At 38.1% G+C, this 25,008-nt stretch overlaps 1 protein-coding gene across 4 annotated transcripts in view; it reads left to right on the top strand.

The window, feature by feature from the left end:
- Nucleotides 1–25,008, top strand: part of epha7 (eph receptor A7) — a 68,289-nt gene that overhangs the window by 20,166 nt on the left and 23,115 nt on the right. For all 4 annotated transcript variants that reach the window (XM_087778926.1, XM_087778927.1, XM_087778928.1 and 1 more), the window contains exon 5: nucleotides 7,370–7,705. In XM_087778926.1, coding sequence (XP_087635052.1) covers nucleotides 7,370–7,705 — 336 coding nt within the window. The remainder of the gene's footprint in view (nucleotides 1–7,369; nucleotides 7,706–25,008) is intronic.

Consider the following 25,008-nt stretch of genomic DNA (forward strand, 5'->3'; position numbering starts at 1 on the left):
AGATGATTGCTAATGATTTGAATAGCAATTTCCTGTCAGAAGGGTTGTGGTAAAGGCAAGCAGTGCCTGTGTGGCAACCATTCCTGCTTTATTTAGACCATCTTGAAGTGGCTCCTGCTCAATCGTTCTTCAAACATCCACGCTGTCAGGAGGGAGTCGTACTCCCTGCAGCGATAGTATTAGTGCCACAAGTTTTTATCTTTGGATGTAAACAGCAGCACAAAACTTAATCTCCACACCTTATCTCCACTTCTCCCGCTGACATGCACGGACATTCCAGACGGCAGTACTCTGAACCACATTCTGATTAAAAACAAAACAAATGCGCGCACACTTGGCTGGGAATGCTGCTTCCTGAGTCCTGTGAATGCTCTCCCTGAAAGCCACAACTAGGCCAGAGATGAATCAGATCCGTCTGTCTCTGTGCGTTTAATGTGTGTGTGTGTGTGTGTGTGTGTGTGTGTGTACATGTAAGTGTGACAAAGAGGGATTGCCACTTACATATTTATGCAAATTGAAGATTTTCACAGCCCCACATTTGCCTCCATGCATTCATTCCACGAATCAAAGCGAAGGTTAGATGGATCTGAGTTTGTATTAAAACATGCAAATTTGGTATCAAATATAAAATGTGTGTTTTTGTCATTCATGAGAGTCGTCACAGCTGCATGTGAGGCAACATATCATTTCCCGCTGTGTTGTTCAGCAACATGTTTTTCTATCACTTTTTTGATAACTGCTTCTACAAGAGAAAAAACAAAAAAACAACTCATAAATATATACATAAATTGAAACCGTAACTCTTCAAGTAAATGCCTCAATAACAATCACACAGTTGAAACTCTTTGACCTCTAACTCTTGTCAGATGACCTTGTGGTGAGGAAATCTGTGTATAGTAACAAGAATGCCCTAAAGGAGGGGAAGCAACGAACTGAGGAAAGATGTGGTTAAGACTTGTTAATGCATGTGGGAAGTGAGGGCTGGTTATGCTAGAAAATTGTCGAAACACAGAACATAAAACTTCAAGAAGTGTTTGAGATGAGAAGTGTTGCGTCGTAGGTGCGAGGTAATTGGGGGGTTATTATACTTAAAATCTTTTTTTTTCCACAAAATCTATTTAAAGTTGACTAATTTACATTCTGTAACTGTTGTTTGAATGTACGTTGTGACCAATTTGACATTTATAGGTTGTTTTTCAAAAAGACTTTGAGTTAAAACCTACTCATCAAGCTGAGGTGTTGCAATGGTACAGGTAGTAACAACCTTTTGTGCCACGGTGTAAATTGTTGTTTCCTGCATTAAGAACACAACAATCAAATCTTTAATTGCCTCTCATTCCCTAACGCTAAGATACATTATGCTTTTAACTTTTCAACCATCTTTAGTAAGCATTATGTCAGGATACTTACAGTGTAAATCCTCGCTAATCTTTCTTATGTTTCCTTTTATGTATGGGAGACGCATCAAGAAGAGTTGACCGACAGTAAGTTGTTTGTCAACAGTTTAAACATACTCGTAGTTGTATTCAAAAGTGAAACTAAAGCTCACCGATACAGGACATTTTAACAAAGCAGGTGCTTCTTCAAACTTTTGTCTCCCCCACACATGTCTTGGTTATCTTTTCTCTAGCTTCTGTAATTGTGAGATGCACTCAGTGTTGCCAGATGTGTTCATTGAAATGAGTAGCAACAGAGATGTTTATAGAGCGGTAGAGGGCGGGTTTATACGAGCTTTTTTGTTGTTGTTGAAAAAGCCAAACTCGTAAGTAAGCAACTTTTCAGGTGATAAGTGTGTCTCGCAACCGACGATGGCTGCTCTTTGACTTGTATACTGTTACAAGAAAGTGATATGATATATTGACATTACCTGGAGGCACACACACGCACACTGGCCTGTAGAAGCATGTAAAATTAATTACAAAACCGAAAACCAACTGTCCTTTAGTATTACGCTGGCCAGTATCGAACCCTTTTGTTCCACTCCTCTGTAACATTATGAATTGCCAGGTGCAGTGTTACCAGTGTAATCTTGTAAGTGCTGATGCTAGTCCCAGCATGTAAAGTACACATCTTGAAGAAAAATAAAGAATATCTATCACTGGCTGTTATCCAGATTTTGTGAGTGTTGGCTGTTGGTTCTTGAAGCTTCTTCACTCCACCCACCTTCACTGTAGACTTCTGTAGCCGTACAGTTGACTGGTTAGAACAAAGTTTTGTGTCCTTTGGCTGCTCTTGTAGAGCTAGTCACCTTCACCATGTAATAATTCAGTGATTATAAAAAGAATGCCTCCCACACAACTCTTATTAATATTAATTAACCCCGGGGCCCTTGCTTGATCACCTCTTGGGTGTATATGTGTTTAAATTGTCGGAAAAAACTTCTCTCTCACTAATGAGTTTTTTATTGCACGGCCATTGACTCCCTCTATGTTCCATGATTTATCCCAGCTAGCTGGGACCAATGTTTCAACAAGTAGTTTCGTAAATGGTTGCCATGTTGAAATGTAATTGAAATGTGTTAATATTTTAAATAATGACAAAACAAGATTTTGATGTATCATAAGAACACAAAAGCGGATTTAAGACTTTAATCTGACCTTTTTTTATTCTTAAATACAAAAAGGAAACATTTATCTCCTAAATAATTTAAAGTCAGTTCATTCATAAATATTGTTAAAGTTTACATTTAATGTTTTATTTCTTATTTTGTATGATTATCTGGTGGGAAATTCAGTATAAACATAAGGCATTGTAATGCATTTTTGAGGCACCATTTTATAATGATGTTTGGCTCCACTAGTAGTATATCTTATGGACTTAATTTATTTGAAATCCAGAATCAATTCATTTTAGACAATACCCTTTATAAAAAAGATAGTCAAAGTTTCTACTGAAGAGTGGTATGTATCTTTACATTTTGTGAAAGAATGGCTATTTTAATAACACAATCTTTGAATTTTAATGTAAAATAGTGTGGGCGGTTAAGCAAAGCAACTTTGCCCCAAAAAGTATTTGGTTTTATTTATGATTTATTTCAAAAAAATGAAATGTTTCTTTTAAAATAACCCCACCCATTTACAATTTCTATATAGTATCTGTCAGTATTTGAAATTCAAAAGGGGCGAGATCTGTAGTAGTTGTTTGTTAATTTTGACTTTTGAAACTGAATGCAAGCAGTCAAATGTGAACCTTACCTTGTTTTTCAAAGTGTTTCAAGTTGATGAGTCATCAATCATGTGACAGCTGTTAGTTCTGTTGCTGGTGCAAGCAGACCAGTAATGTCAGGCCCTCTCTCTAAGAATGTGCCACCTCAACAAGTTGATGTTGATCAGATGGTCAGTCCCGCAGAGAGTTGCTCAGTAAGCGATCTGTTAGCAGCAGAGATAGAGAGAGGACAAAGAGTAGTTTCACTGGACCAATCTGAAACCCAAATTACCTCTTTAATACAGGGAAAAACAAACTCTGGCTCGCTCATTCCAAGATATTTGTGAACTTGGAACAAAGACATTTTGTCTTCACCGAATCTCTGTTCTTTATTTGTACTTGTTTGTGTTCTGGTTTTGGTCACAACATTCCAGTCGGGAAAGCCACATTAAGTAACTACAAACAGACCCGTCAAATTGTCAAATCCGACTAAATGTGTGTGAATGTCGTTGTGAGCTCTAATGAGTTTGTCGCCGGCATTGACAAACATGGTTAGAAATAATGAATATCGGGTGAAAAAGCTATTTCTCAAGTAATAGATATATTGACCATGTAATTATCATGAATAACCTATAGACTCGCAGGCACTTTATCGGACGGACTATGAATAGAAACATGTTTTAGATCTCAAACTCTGGTTTGCTGAAATTCAATGTTGATCAATGGTCATGTTAATAAACTTTAAAGATGCCACTGTTAAAAATAAGGGGCGTAGATGATGGATGTTAACAATACAATACAATTTAAAGAATAATGTATAAATAAATAAGAGATCTAAATAATGAAAATGATAGCAAAACTCCTAAATCCTGTTTGGTTAATATATATTTTTTGGGCTTCTTACTTAGGCTGCTAAAAGGTTTTGGCCCGTTGGGTAATTGAGCTTAACAACCCTGATTTTGCAGAAGTTCATCTGTAGCTCTTCCAAAAGAGCATAACCTGATGTGATTATTGGAATCAGCCGGACTACCATCGTACTCTGCTGCCCTGCTATGGCAGCAGGGCCTTCTAATGTTCTTTTGGCGGCGGCCTCTGTCATTAGAGATCAGGTCAGCTGGTCACAGAACATATTTGTAGTGCAAGGATTACCTCATGGGCATTTTCAATATCTCTCACCCCTGCTGCCCTGCTGGCACACAGGTCTCCAATTAGTGCCGAGCCTGCTAATGGGCTGTGTGGGGTTAAGGCATTCCCTAGAACCCCTCTAAGGCTGATAAGCGGTAGATTTCTTCCCCTCGTGAGCTCGGATTTAGTGCGGTGTAAAATCCTGCACGCAAAACCAGCTTTGAAACTTGACCCAAAAGCATCAGTTGCTATTTAGAGTCGTAACGTGCTCCATCATTCGGTTCGTTTCTTAGCAGCCCTACGGGTTTTTCTCCTCGCCAAATTCACAACGATCCTTATTTCTTACTGGAGTTCCGCCCACATGTCTTCTCGTAGATAACACTTGGTACTATGCGGAGTCATCGACTCCCTCACACACAGGGCTGGCTCAGAGGTTTGGTGGTGGTGATGGTGGTGGTGGTGGAGACCAGCAAATGATTGAGAGGTTCAGTGCTGCGGGGTCTTTGGCAGACTAATTCGTGAAATGAAACTTGACTGGGAGGTGGGTTGAGGAGGGAGGACATGAAAAGATAAGATAGAGTGAGGGGAGAGAAAGAAAAGTGGGAGCAGTACAAGCCCTTGAGCAAGAAGAATAAGCAGACATGGAGGACAGACGGTTCACTGCAAATCTGTGCTGCAGGTGAAAGAAAGGCCACCGGAGCTTCACTTCACTTTGCTCACAATCAGCTAAAGAGACACGATGGCAGCGAGAGACTTGATGTGTCGTATCAGACGCAGACACTGTCATTTGAACCCATTCACTCATCATTTAAATCTGTTTTGATTTGAATTTGTTTTGCTTCCTTTGGATGAATCCATGTCCTAAATGCAGATGAATGTCGTTGTAGTTTTAGAGACCTGATATATCTCTTATTTCTTTAAAATTTTGGTATCAAAAATGGTACTGATTATTGAATAATCTTAAAAATGTTAGTATCGTGACCACCCAAGTTACTATAACCATTTACTCCACTCCAAATCCAGATTGGATATTGCAGATTTTAAATTTGTTAGTCAGTGTTTTTTTAATTTTATTTAGAAATGCAGCGCTTTGGTAAATGTTTTTCGAAAGGTGCTTTGCAAGTGAAATAGTACACTGTGTTCCTGCCTCTAGCTTCATTAAGCTGCTATCAGGTTCTGTTGCAAAAAAAGAAAATATCGAGTCGAGCAGAACAAAAGAATAGACAGTTTTGGAAGGTTATCCACCCTATCTCATCGTCTCTGCACCCCCTTGACGACCAAACTTTTTTCAGAACTGCTCTAATGTTCTCTCTCTTTTATACCTGTGCCAGAACTCCGGAGTGACTGATCTGGCTAGTGCAATTCCCTCTTTTATACAATTTCTTTGGAAAATGTTTGATTTTTGGGGGAGAAAAGGTGTTCAAATGCAGCAGAACCTTCAGTCCAGAGATCTAGGAGTCAATGTTACTCGGATTTGTTCCTTGATAGTCCTTATGAAGAAGTTCGCCAAAATATTTTCTCAAGGTAATGATTAGTTCAGGCTCTTTATTGAGACAAAGAAAGGTTTTTAAAATGGAGGATTCTTGAATACAACTTTGAATCTTAAAGCTATTTTACAGGGAATTACTGAATATGGGATTTTAAAAAAAATGCAAAACATCCCCCACCCAAAGTAAAAACCACAAGAGTTTTTTCTTTGATACACAATTGTGGATTTTTATTATTTATTTCAAATCTAATTCTCATTTCCTTGAAATCTACTAGATCAAGATTTACCTATTGAGGAGCCTAGTCAAATGTAATGAGACACATCACAATCTTCTTTTTTTTATATGTCAAACACTAAAATGGAAATTGTTCTAAATTGTCAAATAAATTATGATTATAACATTCCCTACATGTGTTTTGAGGGGTATCACAAAGAATAATAATAAAAAAAAAAGATACAACAATTTAGTCTGTGCAGCTGTCGATTCCAGCAAAGCAGCAATTATATGTTTATTCTCTCAGGTGTCGAGTCCGTCAGTGAATCACTTCACAGGTGTCTTTAACAGATGCAAATTCTCTTTTGTTACTTAATTAGCTGGTAATAATGACACATTGAAGTGTGTGCTGAGCCTTTTGATATTTGACAGTCCAAACGTCGGCTTGACTAAGTCATAATCAATAGCATCGACTGAATACTCTGTTTTTTGGGGCTTAGACGTGTAACTGAAAGGCTAAGAAATGCATTAGTCTATAATAGTTTTAGAATATTGTCTTATATTTTTCACACATGGATTTCAAAGTTCAGGGTCCAGGATTGTTTTGTTTCCTTAGAATGGTTGTTTACTTTACAAAGGATTTTACAACATATATCTAATGCCTCAACAGACAACTAATAAGCAGTTTAAAGGAAATCCTTTGGAAAGTATCGGTGGTGTAAAGGTTACATGGGCTTGCAACAAGATGGTTGTGGGTTTACTTCCAGCTCGAGGCAACCTGTGTCCTTTCTTTAGATGTGGTATGTTCTCCCCGTGCTTGTGTGGGCTTTACCCCGGGCACTTCAGAATCCTCCAACATTACAAAAAACAAACAGATATTGTGTCGTTGATTTTTTTTTGTTGCAAGTGTAAGCATATGTGTAAATGGTTGTTTGTCTCTGTGTGATCTGTGACACAGTAAGTGGCAGATAATAAAAGGTAAAACCTTTTTTCCTATAAATGTGATTTTATAAATAATTATCTCTTGTGTGAATAGGTACTAAATAAATAACACAGAAAGGATGAACTTTGAATTATAAAATCTATAAATATAGCCACTCAAAAGCCTCCCTGCAGACTTGACACGTATTATTTGTTGAAGTAGCTTTTTTCTCTTACCTTTACTTCTTGTTGACACCAGGTTAGTTGTTAAGTGGTTGTCAAGTTAACATGTTCAGCTCCTTTATTGACTGACCTGGATTCATTGTAAGCGAGCGTGTGTTTGGCTGGAGGGCAGAGTGACATTTCCACCCTTTGCTCTCTTTCCCACTCACGGCAGCAGATTCAGTCATAGCCCTGACTGTCCTTCAATCTGCCGACAGTGATATAATGGCTTTCTCCTTGTCTACCTTTGACAGGACCTCCCTCCGCACCACAGAACCTGGTCTACAACATCAACCAGACCACTGTGAGCTTGGAGTGGAGCCCACCGGCTGACACCGGCGGACGCAACGATGTCACCTACAGGGTTATATGCCGGCGCTGCAGCTGGGAGCCCGAGGAATGTGTTCCTTGTGGGCCCAATGTGGGATACTCTCCGGCGGAGTCTGGATTAGTTGACACCTACGTCAGCATTCTGGACCTCTTTGCACACGCCAACTACACCATCGAGGTGGAGGCGATTAATGGCGTGTCGGACCTCAGCCGGACGCAGAGGCTGTTCGCGGCCGTGAGCATCGCCACAGGACAAGCAGGTAAGGAGCTGTCAACATAAATAAGAATGCATTTTACCATAGAGAGGAAACCAACCGACCAGCAGAAATGATCATGTTTTTTTTTTCTTTCTTGGTTTTATAGCCACATTTTGGGGGTCTGGATTGATTACGATTGATCTCATAATGTGATCATGAACCTATCTTGTTTGTGAACATTCATTCATTTTTATTCATCTTATTCTTGCTACAATAGCTACAGTATTTAACAAAACATTCTTAAGAGCGAGATTTCCAGATAGTTGTCCAGCCTGTGGGCCTGTCCATCCCTCCACTACTATTTGTTGTTGAATTTTAGGCGAACAGATTAAAGATGCACTATATTAGAAATCCTTTTGTATTGGAATAATACGGGACTCCTTGTTTATGGTACAGACATCATGACTCAAAATGCATATGTAACGCCTTGAAAACGTCTTATATTTTTCAGTCCATTTGTTGTTAAACTGTCAGTTTTCCGTGGTAACTTCCCTTCCAATGAGAGTGCAATGTTGCATTATCTAAACTGACTTATCTTCTTTTTGATTTCACATTAATTGTTTATTTGTTAATGGTCAGTGGCCAGACCAAATTACCAGAGCACCAGTACTCTACAAGGTTACTTTGGGCTGTAGTTTATCCCAGCTATTCTGGGCAAGATGCAGGGGACACTCTAGACACTTAGATACAAATGATAGTCACCCTAAAAACCTGAAGTCCTTCCAAACCCTTCGTCTTGGTAGGGAAAATGAAAGTATGTATGGCTCATGATTGAGAATTAATTAACCTTCGCTAACCAACAGGATGTTAAAGCAGAAGCATTTTTTTCCCTCATTCTCTCGCACCTCCTGTGCTTGTAGTGGTGGGTTGAACGGAGTGCGTACGAATGCAGATGGTGATCCATCTGACGAGGAATTCACACTTTACCTAATTACTCCAAAGGAAATATGTGATAAGTCTTGAGTCTTCGCAAGGTGCCGAGTTCTTATTGTTCCCAGAAACGTAATTACTTCTCAGCTTCGTCATAAATGAGTTTTTATGCGCGGGTTCATGAGCTGGATTTCCACTGCTCCGTCCTCACGGTGCCTGAATAGAAATTCATCACGCCGTGGTTTTTGCACTTGGATGGGAATTCCGAGCGTGTTTCAATCAGCAATGCATTGTGAGCAGAAAGTGGCGCACACCTACACTTTGCTCAGTCGCACTTGTAAACAAGGCCTTTTGTTTTGCAGCTGCTGAGCGGTCACCGCTTGTAGAATAACCATTAATATTTATTCAAGCAGCTTCTGAGCTAAGATCACAGTGGAGGCAGAAGAGATGAATAGCTAATGTGTGTGTGTGTGTGGGGGTGTATTGGGGGTTGGGTGTGTGTGTGTCTGCAGGCGTGTGCGTGCCCCTCTGTGTGCGCATTAGTGGGGTATGCTGACTTCTATCTTTAGACCACTTGAATAGCTTCCAGATCTGATTAGTAAACATATCTTAAGAATGAGCAGACCTGTGTTCATGAAAAGTGGCTTGAATGTCGACTTCCTGGGTTGACCAGCAACACGTTTCCACTCAGAGAATTTTTTGCTGAAGTAAAATCATGATCACATAGTCTGATCAGGTACATATCTTGTTTTTTTTCTGCCTGTTAAATTGAGTTTTAGAATCAAAGAATTTTCATAACACTCACATTAATGGATTTTGGAATTTATTCATTTCTATTTCATGTTTTAAAATTGTTTTCACACACTTGGCAACAGTGTCGGTAAGTTAACAAGAACTAAATAACCTTGCAAGTAGTTTCTTCCTCAAATTATATTTTGTAAATATAAGATACGAGTGCGTCTGTTAGAAGATTAAATTAACATTACCTTATGAATTGGCAAGTCACCTTGGGAAAATGAATTACTCCCAGTGCAGCGTGTTATGCTTTACGCAAATATTCACAATTTATATGTGAAAAAGTATTTCTATATAATAGTGTGTTTCATTAACTTGGAGCCTGATTTGGACCAAATAAAAATATATTGTTAGTCTATCTGTACTAAGACGAAGTATCTAAGCAATATAATCATTTATCTGTTATAGTTGGAATAAAGAGTAACTCAGGTCTGATCTTTAAAAGAGGCAACAAAATAAAAACACTTTGTAAAATCCTGAAAACAAGTCAAATTACTAAAAATCACTAACGAAAAACGGGGAAAGGAGACATGGAAAGACCAATAACTCTCTGCCATACTGTACGTTACTGGAAGTACTTTGATAAAGAAGGCCATGCCTGTTCAGGTAAATCAGGGTAAGCCTTGGGGTTTATATACATTCTATACATATATTCTCAACAGTGGGAAAGTTTATATTTGTCAAGGATATTTCTGAATAAATCAAAATTGTGGTACATGCTCACTCTCAAGTTAATTATTGGTTAATAACACATTTTGGATTGATTCCCATTGATATTTTAAGACTGAACGTTTTGGAATAAAGTTTAAACACGATTATATTTCTGAACAATTTTATGATGTTAGATTTATTTATTTTTTCTGACAAGAAAGTCTGAGAACTGAGGAGAGATGCGGGTGTTCTCTTGTCCTCTAAACGACTTCATCACTAATGGATGTTTGCTGTCAAAGCCTAATTTAATGACCATTGTAAATGTGTCAGACATCATTTTCCTCCTGAATTTCCAAAGTGTTCTAATTGTTTAGTGCCTCATTAAACAATTTTCATCTTCCATTTTACTGATGCGATGATTTGCAGTGTTTTGATGCAGAGGAAGAGACGTTGGTTGTAGGGAAGTGCAATTAGATAAGTAAGTGATGATAATTATCAGTAAACCTTTTCAGGTAAATCCTCTTGAACCAATATTGTACAAGGACATAATTTCAGTAATTGAGGGATTTTTTCCAAGGTTTTTATTTGTATTCATTAATTAATCGTTATTTACTTTAATTACTTATAACTTACATCATTTTAGCCAGTCATAAATGACACGAATTATAATTTATTTTACTTTCAAACCTTGGTTAAAAAGTTAGTCTAAAGCTAAGACTGGAGTAATTGCTCACCCGTGAAAGAGGAAAAGAAAACATGTTGAAAAGAAGCCTTTGACTGAGTTGATTCTCCGTCTGACTGATACTTTGTCTTAGCTGAGTGGAAATTTGTGAAAGTCACACATCACTGGGGATGCCCAAGTGTGACCGTCATCCACTGTAGCCAGCAACAGGGGGCTCGATTCAACGCAAGCAGTCCCCTCTGACCAGTTTCAATTTCGCCTGTAGTGGATACTCCTTTGTAGCATTTGTGCCCCGTTTTATGTTACCTGTCGGTCGTCCCCTCCCTTCCTCTCGCTGTCGCAGGTTCAGCAGCAGCAATAAAAACGGCAGTGGTGTCAGTGTTCCCAGCACTTAACCTGTAGCTTTTTCTGTAAATGCCTCCTGATTTGTCTGTCACCCAATCCGTCAGCAATGAATAATTTTCATGGAAGGTGCACTTTAATTACTTTCCCATTTAAATGGAATTATCGTTGCCCTATCTAGGTAATTAATCTCGCCAAGTATCCTGTTTCAGGCTTTCATTGCTGGCAGACGAGCTCCCTAAATCCCCCACAATGTTCCATGCTTGAGCAAGTCATCCTTCAGACGCTTTCCCCCTCACTTGCTTGCCGTTGCAGCAGTTGTGAGGACTTTTCTTAGTGTGCAGGCAGCCCTGTCGGTGCAGCACACCGCCTTGCTGCCTCTGTAGATCCCCAGCATTATCATTTTACGGCATCTGTAAACAGCACCGGGATATTATTTTGGACCTCTAAAGATAAAGCTGATATTATCCAGCGTTACTCAAACACTCAGCTGGGAAGAGTAACACTAAGAGAGAGCTGACGGGTGGCCCTTGAGAACTTTTAAGATGCCTCTACTGGCAGGAGACAAAGTTAGTCAGTTTAATTGTTTCCCTTTTTCTACGGATTCATCAAATGATTCTTATCAAACCTATTATTCTAATAGTCTTACTTTTTACATTTCAAATTACATTTTAATCTAAATTCACAAATATGATTTCTGATGCTGTATTATTTTCAAGGGCCAGCCTACTCAATCTGTATTGCCAATGTCATTTCTTTTTTTTTCCGTTTTTAAGTCTTTTTCTGCAACAGTATTTTGTTTTGAAGGAGTGAAAAAGGAGAATTGATTCTCAGGCCGGCTTCACACTGTGGGCTGTGTTTCACAGGAGTACGCACACACACATACACACACACTTTAATTATTAAGACATTTGCCAGGGAGCAGAAAAAAGATCGAGGCAACATATTTGTTTCTTCTAAGGTTCCTTCCCTACAGTAGTCAGACTCCCACCCCGCTGGAATCGGTTGACAAATCTTTCTTTCTGCAATTTTATTTTCCACAAGACTCTATCATGTGAAGTATTTGACAGGTTTGTTATTCTAGCCTGTTTTTTTGGCAGGTTTTTTTTCTTTCTGATTAAGCGACCAAGCTGATTGATTAGTTTTGCATTTCTATCCAAGATCAATTTGACATTTTAATAATACAAAAATGTTTTTCTCTTTCTGTATTTCAACATCTCTAAACACACACGTGCTATTGCTAACATTGCTGCCAGTGCTGCATCCATTGATGCAAGTGTTGCAACACTATAGTGTCGTATATAAATCACTAAAATCCTGCTGCATGTGGATGTTTTTTTGGCATAGGTCAGAACAACTCACCTGAGGGGCAGCTGATGAGATATGTCACTGTGAACAAAAAGGAAACCCTAATGTATTCCCTCCCAAGTTAGTCGGACACATATTTATGCCTCACAGTGTGTGCCGCTAATGAAGATATTCGTCTAGTTCGACAGATGAAGCGTGGGACAAATGGCATGGTGCGACCTGAGAACAAAGGATGAGAATTGCATTTTTATCAATGCTGTGAAGTTCCAGGAATGTGCATCGTCTTCATGCTGAGAAACAGTATCCGTATAATGGTGAGGTGTGGGACGTGCAAGGAAAGATTGCATTGTTATTGTTGAGCTTTGTCAAATGTATATAAAATAGTTGGGAAATGCGTTTTATTTTATTTTTTTCTGGAAAAAATGGCTCCACTTTAGAAAGTTAACATGTTGTCCCCTTCTTCAACCTGAATTCTTCTCTCCATTCAATATTAAACATTTTTTGCATACTTTATGGTCTTTGCACAGACAATTAACAAATGCTTGAAACAGAGAATTGGGCGTAAAATAACAGTAAGCACACGCATTGATATTCTAGCACTTCAGTTATACAGTTTTTCCAGGAGTCTATCACTTCAGCAACAGCAGTCTTTCTTGTCACTGGAGTGAGATTAGGTTTTGTATATTTTGTTGCAGAGTCAAGAGATTTTTCTCCTTTTAACTATATTGCATAGAATCAGGTTAATACTCCGACTGCAGTCGATTTAATACGACCCTTCAACAAAAACATTTGAGTCACCAGTGGAAGAAAAAATAATATAGAACGTTGTTCAATTTTGCCTGTTGAAAATGATTTGACAGTTTTATGAAAATCAAACTTAACTCTCATTCTGTCCCACTCAGTCCTGCCTGGGGAAAGTCAATGTATCAAGAAAATGCAGCTTTAACTTAAATAGCTTTTACACCTCAAACATGAATAATATATATGTCAACATTTAGTATAGTATAGGATATTTTAAAATAATTATAAAATCCTATTAAATAATTGAATAATTATACAATCTTATTAAATAATTGAATAATTAAACAATCATATTAAGTAACTGAACAACACTGTATTAAAACACAACAATCTTTCAAGGAAAAAAAAAGAAACATCAATGCAACTGAAATATTTAAATACAACAAAATTACTTGAAAACTCAAATAAGTAAACTTCACTTATCCCGAAATAACATCCAGATTTTGTTCACAAATGTAGAAAATTGCAATTTTAAGAAAGCCCATCTGTTTTCTTTGTCTTTATTTGTTAAAATAGGGGATTACTGTTTTATAACGTCCACTCCACGTCCTCTCATCAGACCGATACTATTCCAAGAAGAGTGATGGTGGTAGCCTTATGAGGATTATAGCGAGACATTCTAAATAAAAATAACTTCCCATGAGCCCACTTGACCAGGGGCGGTGGGTGAACCTCGGTAAAATAACAATCGTAAGCACACAGCCAAGATATCAAAGGAATGTTTTCACTGTGAATGTCCTTGGGTGGCCCAGCCAGAAGCCATCCTCGATTCTGACTGATTATCTTCTGAGAGATCTGATAATGGTCGTGTACCATTGCCACCCAGCCTACACGATCAATGAGAGGTTCAGCAAATAGGGACGGTCGCCCAAAGATAGATTTTGGCATCACATTTTAAAATGTATTTGCTGCCAAAAAAATGAGCAAAGGCTGTGAAAACCGATTTATTTATTTTAAGCTTATTTTATTCTGAACACTTTTGCAAAAAACATGTTGTCACTGTAGTCTACTGTGTGTGCAATGTTATGCGTACCATTTTTAAATAAGGGGGGAAGTATGACAAAATGTTAAGTAAAACATGAAACACAGTGACTATTTCCCTGATGAACTGTATGTAGGTCAGTCGGATGGTGCAGAGGGACGTGTATGTATGTAGGTGGACACATGCTTTCTTTAGTGGGTCAAGTAAAGACTGTCGATAGAAAGGTCCATTTGACAGTGCATACATGTCAATGTTAAGCTTGATTTTAAACAGTCCCGCACGCCCTGTCAGCATGCACCTGTGACTCCCGGTGATTCCCTTTATCGGGAACACATGGCTGGAAAAGTCATTGCACCAGCTGATACTGGCCACACCGAGAGAGCTCGAGTGTTTCATTTCCTGTACAAGGAGTTAAAAGGTCTTCCAAGGGTAATAAAAGCAGACTGTGACTGACTGCCATCAGTTGGTCATTCCAACACGCCTTAATCATTCATGTTTTAGTTCAATAACTATGTTGTTTCCCTTCCTGGTTGTGAGGAATTACCTTAAAAAATGATACAATCCTGCTGATGGAGAAAAAATGTTCAAATGCCAGATAACAGTATTATAAAAGTGTTTTTCCCAGTGAGCCCGAATAGAAATATCAACTGAATTGATGTGCAATATCTGGGTCTGTTTTCTTCCACTGATGTGGTCCTCATGGACGTGGTTATGAGACAGTTCAGATCTATTTGATGTGAGGACCCATTTCTAAAACTGTCTTGACCTGGAACCTGTTTGTTTTCCGAATCCTTTGAGCGGTCGGAGAATTGGCTCTGCAGAGGAACGGCCGTTGCGAGTGTGTGTGTGTGAGAAAGTGTGTGCATTATTCACTGGTGCTTTTGTGAGATGAAAGAATGGAGCGAGATTGACAGCTTGGCTTTTTCTCGTCTTTCATTGTCTCATCAGCATACTGTCTCCTGCAGTGTGGAAAACTAATTACGTCTTCAACCCCCTGCTTCACCCCCTCCCCTTTTATTCAGATCATCACACTTGGAAATCATAATGAGTTAGTGGCTCACTACTTCTGCTCCGCTGAGAGAAAGGGCTGAAAATGCTGAATGTCCATGTGCCGGGGCCCGAACAGGCCGCTGGCAATTACCATCAACCTTTTTAACCCGAGAAAGCTGTTGTCTGGAATTCTTTCGTGGCCGCGGCGAGTCAGGAGTCTCCACCTGCCGCGGCTTTCAGCTGTGCTCGTGCTCTGAGCAACGCAGAAGCAAATTGTATTTGTTGTTCCTGCGTGTGTACCAAAACCATCTGGAGCTGCTTTAATTATTGGAAATAAAACAACAATAAAAGATTATGCCGGCTGAAAGGGCCGGTAGACCTTCGGAGCAGATGGGCTCACATCTGGATTCATGGAAGTTAGTACACGCATAAACACCTTTGAGACAAGGAAACCTGGCCAAATGCTTCCCCTCGTGTACTTGCCTCTCACCTCCAGCCACTCCAATGGGGTGAGAAGACAATTCAAACACATAATTGCGACTGCAATACACCGAAGTAGCACGTTATAAACTGCTACAACTGTATTACATCCCACTGTGCCACACCCTCAACTATGCCAGTTCTCTAGAATTTGCATTCATACCACCCTTCTATAATATTAACAATAATATTAACAAGGTCAAACCTAAGAAATGGCTAGAAATAAACTTTCGCTTGCTTTGAGGAAAGGGAAAATATAGATAATTATTATACATAATCACTTAAATACAACCGCGTAAAAATGCTAATAGCATTTAAAATATTAAACTTAAGGAGAGTAAGTGTCATTGAGTAAACGGTAGACTTTCAAAATATTTTTTTATTTTTTTATTTTTTTGTTAAAGATTTGCTCAAAATTTAGTCAATGATCTGAAAGCTACACTTTGAAACTTTCTTCTTTTGGGACAGATAATTGAAAAAAATGTAGCTTATGAGGATTATATTATATACCTGAGCAGTATATTTCCATATACTACCATGAATGACATCTCGATGAGCAAGGGAGAAACAAGATTGAGTGATGAAAAAGAGCAAGTTGATACTAACAAATGACTGAAGGTCAGGAAGCCATAATGACTCATGCAAGAGATGGAAATCTGTCAAACTCTAAAACTAAAAGGGTTGCTTAATCGATAGTGCCAGCTGTACCCCGTTCTACGGACTTGCTTTGTCAATAGTTTAAAAATGTTTTGATATTTTGGATATTAGAACAGGCTAGTATATATCTCAGTACGAGGAGGTTATAAATGTTTTACTAATTCAATTATATGTAGTTCCAACATTGTATCTCAGAATGTTTATTCATTCAAAATGGATTACAATGCAAGACAATACAATTCCTTGAATATATCTTTCTACATCAGTGTTTAAACCTTATACTTAGTTTTTTCTTCAAGTGTACATCTCCTTGCAATAAGCATTCAAGGTGAAGTCATAGGAGCTTATGTTTCCAGATGTGTTGGGTGGTCTTAATGCAGAAACAGTATTTGGAAATACTGGTATCTCTCCACAGCCATGACACATTAACTTACTCAGACCACCCTTGTAAGTTAAGCGACTTAAATTTCAGCTCTCATGAATTATGGACTGCCAAAGTATACTGTTCTGAATATCTCAGTGACATAGTTATGGCAGAGTCGGACAAAGAGTCACCGGGGACACGGAGATGATTTTGGGGGGGTTCACAAATTTAATTAGCAGGAGTCTCGAAGGATGTAATCTCCTCCAACGTTCATTAAGATGTAATCTTGTCATCTGAGACATCTCACAGGATGAAAAGAAATACTTTTTCCTCAGTCACAATATTCAACTATGACGCTGATGGAATGCATTAATAGAAGACAAATGGTTTGAATGTTTTTTTTTCTTCCACTTGTCTCTAGAGACGCTGCACGCAGGGATAACAACAACACACAAAATGCTGACACCCAAGTCTCATCTTCCCCATCCAATAAAATCCTTAATTTACAATAAGGCAACGAACAACAGATATTGCATGAGGTGAAGAGGGACATTTGGAAAGTGGAACAACAACAGGGTTCATTGAAGGTTCACTTGACTATAACTGCTCATACTAGTGTACACCATTCAAAAGAACAGTCTTAATTATCTTGTGTTGCTTCTGCCTTAGTTTCACAGGCTTTTTGATGTAGGATATTTATTTAAATAAAGCAAATTCAAAGAGTGGGTGTTCATGGGATTTTACACTTAATTGTAATTGGTATATTTTAATGATATGATTTGTCAATGGGACATCCCTACATTTTACTTGGGGACGGAAGTCATGTTACTTCTCAGAATTCAGTTTCTTTAAGGTTTGAATATAATATAGGAGGATTTTAAAATAAGTATATTAAATCAAGGAGGTAATCCAAAATATTTTAAAACGCTGTGAGGTTGGTGCTTCTATCTTTTTCTATAAATTATTTTTGACATTTCCGTCAACGCCAAAACAAAGTGGTGTTTCACTTGGTCAAGCAGATTAAGTCGGCACCCTCCCAATTAACTGGTGACGGCGTGTATGGCAGACGTGTTAAGTAAACGTACCGGATGCTCTGACACAAAGCGACAAAAGTCGCTGCCTGTCATTGTTTGCCGGATAATTGGGAGGATCTGTACACCCTGAGAAACAAACTCTCGTTTTCTCGTGCTCCCACCAACTCTTAAGCCTCTTCTCTGCGTTCCTTTATCAGACACAAATCACCAGTTACAGTGATGACAAATCCTCTAGCCAATACACAAAGATTTAACAATGATGTGACACCCCAGGGCCTTAATCAGGATGTCGGGCTTTATCTCTCAATTTGTGAGCTCACTGTCAGTTTCACTGGTACACAACTTTAATCTGCATGTAGACACTCCCAAGTCATTCCATCTGGCCTTTGATTTTTCTCTGCAAGAAAGTTTCTCAGAAATAACAGCTTCAATTATAATTGAGAAAGTATTGATGGTACACTTATGTACATATTATGTCTAACTCATCCACAGAAGGGGAAAACACATTTTTTTATTCATTGGATTGTCCCACTTTGGTTGAAGCAATCTGAACATTTCAAATTAATTCTATCCAGCGATCTTTGATGGACCAAAGCAGCAGTTTTAAATGACAGCTGACTGATCTAATTACATCTTCACTCAATAGGCAGAACCTATGACAAGTTAACCTCCTATTTATTTATTTTCTAAAAAGTAGAAGGCAGATCAAAGCAGTCCCAAAAAGATAGGCCATAAAGATAGATTCGGTATTAATCACTGCAACAGACGCAAACTCGAAACAAATTTGGAGCGACACGGAGGTGCTTGATTTCACCACCACAGCAGCAGATTACACTCGAGCAGTTGTTCTCCAGGACTCTTGTTTTCTTCTAAAGTGTCTACTTTTAAATCATCATCGTCACCAATTTCTGATGTTGACCAATCGTCAGAGAGGTGCGCGTGCAAATATAAATACTGTTTTATGTCAACCTTTGACGCACAGACATATCTACCGACACGGTCAGAAATAAACTAACAGTGGAAGTGGTCAGATTTGAGTGTTTCCATCACTTCCATCGCTTCAATCTCTAGGCTGGCTGGATTTGGATCCCGGAAATATAGTCTTGACTGGTGCCTCAGTCAACTAACGTTCTCGGTTTCAAACCTCATCGAAAAAACAGTCAGTGTAAGTGGCTCAGGTGTATCATGTGAATATTAGAGACTCAAGAGATTACATATCTACTCTTGCGAGGAAGCCACTTTGGACTCACCCGTCAGAACTAATCAGTAGCTGAGGAAAGGGTTTAGTCATGGATCTGCTGATGTAGTGGTTTTTGTAAAAGTCTTGAGATCGGTTTACTAAGAAGTTTTTTTTCATCTTTGTCGATCTTCCTTTTTTTTAGTTTCTACACTGAAGAAAAAATGATCTAATTTCTGTGATGCGTTGTGTGAAATAAAGGTTCTACGCTGCTTTGAACATTTCTTGCTGGGGCTGAACCACGAGTGTCATTCACAGCTGTGATGTCGTGTGTGACATTTCCTCTAGTGCTGCTCCTTCAGCGCATGATGGCATCGTTATATTTGAAACTATTCTTGGATGGAAGTGTGTCAGACTTTGAATATCAGCGGGAAACAAGATGAGTGAAGTTTGACACCCGCGTTAATGAATTAACTCAACAGCGTGTCAGTCACACAGCTCCCGCTTCTCGACAGCTAAATCAAATCCTAAACCTCTTGCCATCACATGGCTGCTGAGACGCTGACGTGTGAGGGTGTAAGTGAGTGTTTGCCATAAACTATTGGTGGTCTTCTTCTTGGGGAGAATCTGCATCACAAATGTCCGCCTGACCCCCCACTGCTACATTCGGAGCTCTGGAGCTAAACCCTGCACAGCGACTGTTCCCCGCTACTATTTGGGAGTTTAATAGCTAAGGATTAAGGGAGATTCGCAAAGAAACAGACTGGACCCTCCTCTTTCACTCTGCCAGTGTGACTAATGGCAGTTGCATTAGGCCGGGTGCTCTCTGGAGAACAAACAATGTGGTTTAGAGATTATTTGGAACAGGAAGAGATGCAGAAATAACTCCCTTGGTCTGCAGTGACAGCTTTTTTTCTTATGCACTTCATCACTGCCGGCTTATAGGTAGACGTGATAACTCTCCGGCTGTACGAACAATTACTCCAGTAAACAGTTTGAATGTCATTTCTAAATGTCATATTTGACTGCTTCGTGCTAGTTTTCCATCCAGCACCTGTTGAGACGGGTAACGAAGAAAAAAAAAATCCTTCTCACTGACCTAAAAAACGAACCAACCCCAAATGGGAATAGGATGAAACCACCCTCAATTAAAATGTTTATTTATGTTTTGTTGGTAATGTGCAGTGCCACACAAGATATTGTAATTATGTGTAATTTTGGTTTTAAATTCTTGAAATTACAGGGTGCCCCAAAAAATTGACATCATTTTCCAGGCCAATAATTTCTGTTGAAATAACTGTATTCAAGGAATGTTTTGACACAGATCAATATTTTATATTTAATGTTTTTCATTTGTGTTTTGTTTTCAGGTTGAGTCATGCCGTTCACTTCCAAAGTAGAGTCATTTTGTATCAGAATATGAAATATTAATTGTCTATGAATAATAAGATGTTTTTCAAACTCATCCTCTGTAGTTTCTGATGCTTGTCAACACATAATTGTTCTCGTCATCTGTGTTTAAAGCCTGACATTCTGCAGATTGTAGACTTTAATTTCCAATCATTGATCAGAAAACGACAAACCGTAATTCGAAAATCTTGGTTTCTAAACTTGTTGTTGCACAGGCTTCTTTGGGCTTTTGGCCAGAGTTTTGACCTTCTCTTCAGATGAGAGTCTATTAGATTCTGTAGCCTTGCATAAGTAACCTTCCTCTTTCTGAACCAAATCTGAATAAGTATGGCAAAGTTTTTTTAAAGCAAATTCTAAGACAAAAAAATAACTTTTATTGGGAGTGAATGTCATGGTTCAATCAGAACAAATATCAAATACAAAATATCGATTTGTATTTATACATTCTGTGGAATTTTGATTTGATTTTAACAGCTATAATGTATAAACATTTTATAGTACCATTTTACTAAAACATTTATATTTAAATTTAGAAGCTAAAATATATTCTTTGTTGCAATCCTCATCAATAACCTCATGCGAAAAACAAAAACTTAAGTATTATAATAATTGAAAAATGAATGTTCATCTGATGCAACACTATTTCTCCTCAAACTTATTTTGCTGATAAAAGATTTGCTGTAAAGTGAGTTTTGGTTATTCACTGCTGGCTCATGTTTCTATAAAAGTTCATAACGTGCTTCTCCTCCTCCTCCAAGTAAACTGGTCCTCCTTCCTACATCTTTTCTTAAAAATACTTAATACCCAAATTAGGATGTTTAACACCACCACCTACACAACCAACTGCTCACGCAATGTCTGACTCACAGTACACTCATAGTTGAATTAAAAGTGAAATCTTTCTTTTTTATGAGATATGTGCAGCTCAAGGTTCAAGAGATGCACGTAAGCCGATTTCCAACTTAAAGGAAAACCTTGAGAAGAAATTGTCCTGTTTCTAAAATAGAATACTTATGTGAAATTGTTCTCGTCCACCTACTTTAAGAAAAGACACTACTTTGCATTTTCCTCACCCACACACGGGACAGTGAGTCATGTGTTGAGACGGCAATCTGCTTTAATTTGGCTGCTTCTATTGTTTGAAGTGGCGCTCTCTTAAGTTCACCACATTGTGATGGAAAAGCTCATGTTATTCCAGAGCAGGCATAATGACTTGCAGCTGCTTATTGTTGTCAAAACGTCTCCAGAGATTTAGTGGTCTCACTTATACCTTTTTATTTTGTTGCATCATCACTGTTGTCCGAGGTCTGAGGTTGACTTTGACGCTTTTGTTTGCAGTATCAGAATCAGAATCAGAAAACCTTTATTAGTCCCGCGAGGGGAAATTCGGTTTAACAGCAGCAAGAGAAATAAAAACACCCAGAAATAAAATCGAGAAAGAAAATCTAAATGGAATAAAAGATAAATCTGCGCTATATAATATATACACAATCATATTTACATAAATAACAAGAGGTGCAATAGTAATATAGACGACTCCAGTTCTTCCTTCTTTCCCTCGCCAAGTGAGATTCTGTTCAATCAACTTAAATGAATCCGTTAAAGCGGCTCTCGGCAGTTTTGGGTACCTTCATATTTTTGTACTAAAATAACTTGTGATGACACATCAACTTAAAACTAGTTGAATGACCGTGAATTGAGGTGTTTTGTGTGATTTTTATTTTCACTGTAAAAGTTCTTGGGGATGGTGTGAACATGCTGAATAAAAATAAAAATGAACAAATAACTTCTTCACGGCATACGTCACTTCTGTCACTACTGAATATACTCGTTCAAATTGATATTCAGACAATCTCGTGATGTGTTCATTAGTTCACTGTGAAACTATCTTATAGAACGTTTTATTAAGTCTTGCGGCTCCAACTTAATCGCGCTGATTGTGGTTGTACAAAAACAAAATTAAACGTTATTTACAAAGCCTTCATAACGCATATGATATTTTATTATCCACAATCTGATTCATTACCTCATCGATATCCGTCCTTCCTTCAGCCAATGAAAATTCGTTCAAACTGCTGCAAACTGGGACATGGTAACTTTTGCGACGTTAAGCGAGTGCTCATGGGAAATGTGGTCTCCTGTCGGGCTAAACACTACCACTTTAGTCCAGTGGCGTCCCTCGACTTAAAATCGCATAGAATCGCTTTAACTGTGCAGGAACATTTATTTTGAGATTAAATCACACACATAAGGATGTATATGTAAACGTACTTCAAAGCTACGTAATTATACAAGTTATTAAGAAAAAGTAAATACTTTCTTGTTTCTTAAAATGAAGTTGTTTATTTGGTGGATCATTTGTGGTCAGTTTATTTCATTCCTGTAAATAAAAGAAGGATAAGTGTGTTTATAAAAGGGAGTAGAAAACCAGGTTCTTCTTCACAGGGAGAGAATGCCTGAAATTAGACACAAAAAAACGACCTATTTAATGTAATTTCTTTTGATTTTATCCTCATTATTATTATTATTGCTTTTCACCTGCGTTCTTGTCACAGTGAGGGGATAAAATGACCAATCACAGTTTGAGTCTATGGCCAAAAACAAGGAGTGCATCCATCCTGAAGTGTGGCCAACAACATCTCAGCAGAGTGGTAAGAGAGGGAGATTTAAGTGGCGGCGCACAACATATGCATCACTGAAACAGTTCAAGTTTTGCTAAATATGCATTGCAAAAAAATGTGAACCAATTGTACCCTCTTTTTATGTGATGAAATGAGCTTTGCTCTAAATGTCTTTTTCATGGTGCACTTATATGATGCTGGTAGTGATATACTATGTTGTATTTTGTGCTTTATCACGTGGAAACAAGATGTTAATACTGTAAATATTATATGTATACATATTTCTGACACTGAAAGATTAAAATAGGTTGTCTGGACACTGCAGATAGGAAATGCAGAATAATATATATTTTCAAGCCTGCATGCCCAGTGTAATAAGAACCTAACAGCTTACATAATTATGGAATGATCTTCACATTTCAGTGGTGTGACCCATTTAATGTCAGGGGTAAATACAGATCATGTGCTGCAGACTCAACTGGGTACTGCTGTGTAATCATGACAGGGGGTTTAACGAGAGAAATATAAATAATAAAGAAAGCCATCTTTGAGTTAAATATTTTTATCGTGGATCATTAGTTTGGGAAATTCACCAACCATAATCTTTATGGCAGATTATGGCACATTTCCTTAGCTACGTGCAGTATCTCACTTCAGTCTATTAGAGCAACTTAGGAACGATATTTCGAGAAAAGAGACATTTGTGGAGCAGTTTAGTGCCGCATGTAATGCACTGGAAGTCTTTGTGCTTGGTGTTATTGTCTCCCTGATGTTCCTATTAGAGGCTCGCTTATGTGTTATCACAGTCGATGTTGTTGAGCACTTATCAGTCTGACAAGGATAGCTCTGTTTTACAAAACTGGGACCAGGAACAGAGACACTTTGTTTTGAAGGAGATGAAATGGCTTCACACAGAACATTTTGCAGGCTAATTATCTCAGAATGGTTCGTTCTCATCTGGATATAGAGAAGGCGTAAAAGCAACTGAGGATTTGTGGACTCGCTATGCTCATCACACTACCGAGACTGGGAGCATAATGGAAGGAGAGGATTCCTGCAGCGCTTCATAGCTGAAGCGTCTACTTTGACAGCAAACGCCCACTACCTTTATGCCACCCCAACCCCCACCATGCTGTCACATTCATAGACAATAATATAAAGCCCGGTTCACCAGAGACAAAAAATACAAACGTGGTATCAAAGATAATTTTAGAAGCACAGGAGACGATCAAAAATCTACTTAAATATCTAAAAGAAACCTTTTTAAAAAAACAACAACACAGAAACAGAAGATTATAACATATTAATAACATTTTAAATAAAGCTTACGTTGAATAATATACAACAAATATACCATATGTACATAAAATGACTAGAAGATCACACACACACACATAACACACACATAACGAAAAACATACCCTATTAATTAAAACGTGTATATATATATATATATATATATATATATTAAAACTAAGCTATATATATATATATATATATATATATATATATATATATATATATAGCTTAGTTTTAATTAATAGGGCATGTTTTTCACACCAAAACTATCAAGTATCTAAGTGTCATTGCACTGCTAATTGCATTCAATTGATGCTTTCACATGTCGTCCAACACACATAGTTTTTCAGTTATCAGCAGTTTAAAAAGGTAAAATAAAATCTAATCCAATATAATTTTCACTCTAAATTCTAGTCCATATTGTTTATTAGAATTTAAATATAATTAATGTTAATTAATCCAAATGCCAAAAGCAGTTTTACTTAAATTTACACCTATTGTTGTTCAGTAAACCCTTTTGGAATTACCTACAAAGCAAACCCAATCAAAAGGAGCAACAGTCATTGATACATGTAACATTGTTATTTTGGTCTTGTGTGGCAGCGGATTCAGACGAGGCAGACGGCCAAACTGGCACTGGTGCCTCATCACAAGCACTTAGCATGTGAACACCTTTATTAAGGCCAATGATGTCCGGGTCGATGGGAAGTGTAATGTTCTATTTTTACTATTCCCTCAGTGGCATCAGTGAGCCAGTGCAGGGTTCTCTCTCACATTGACAGGTGTGTGAACTTGCTGCTGTCAGCCGTGGCATTAATGCTTCGGTGAAGGACAGAGGCAGCA

This window comes from Callionymus lyra, chromosome 17 (genome assembly GCF_982586985.1).
Source record: "Callionymus lyra chromosome 17, fCalLyr1.hap1.1, whole genome shotgun sequence".
NCBI classification, from domain to species: Eukaryota; Metazoa; Chordata; class Actinopteri; order Syngnathiformes; family Callionymidae; genus Callionymus; species Callionymus lyra.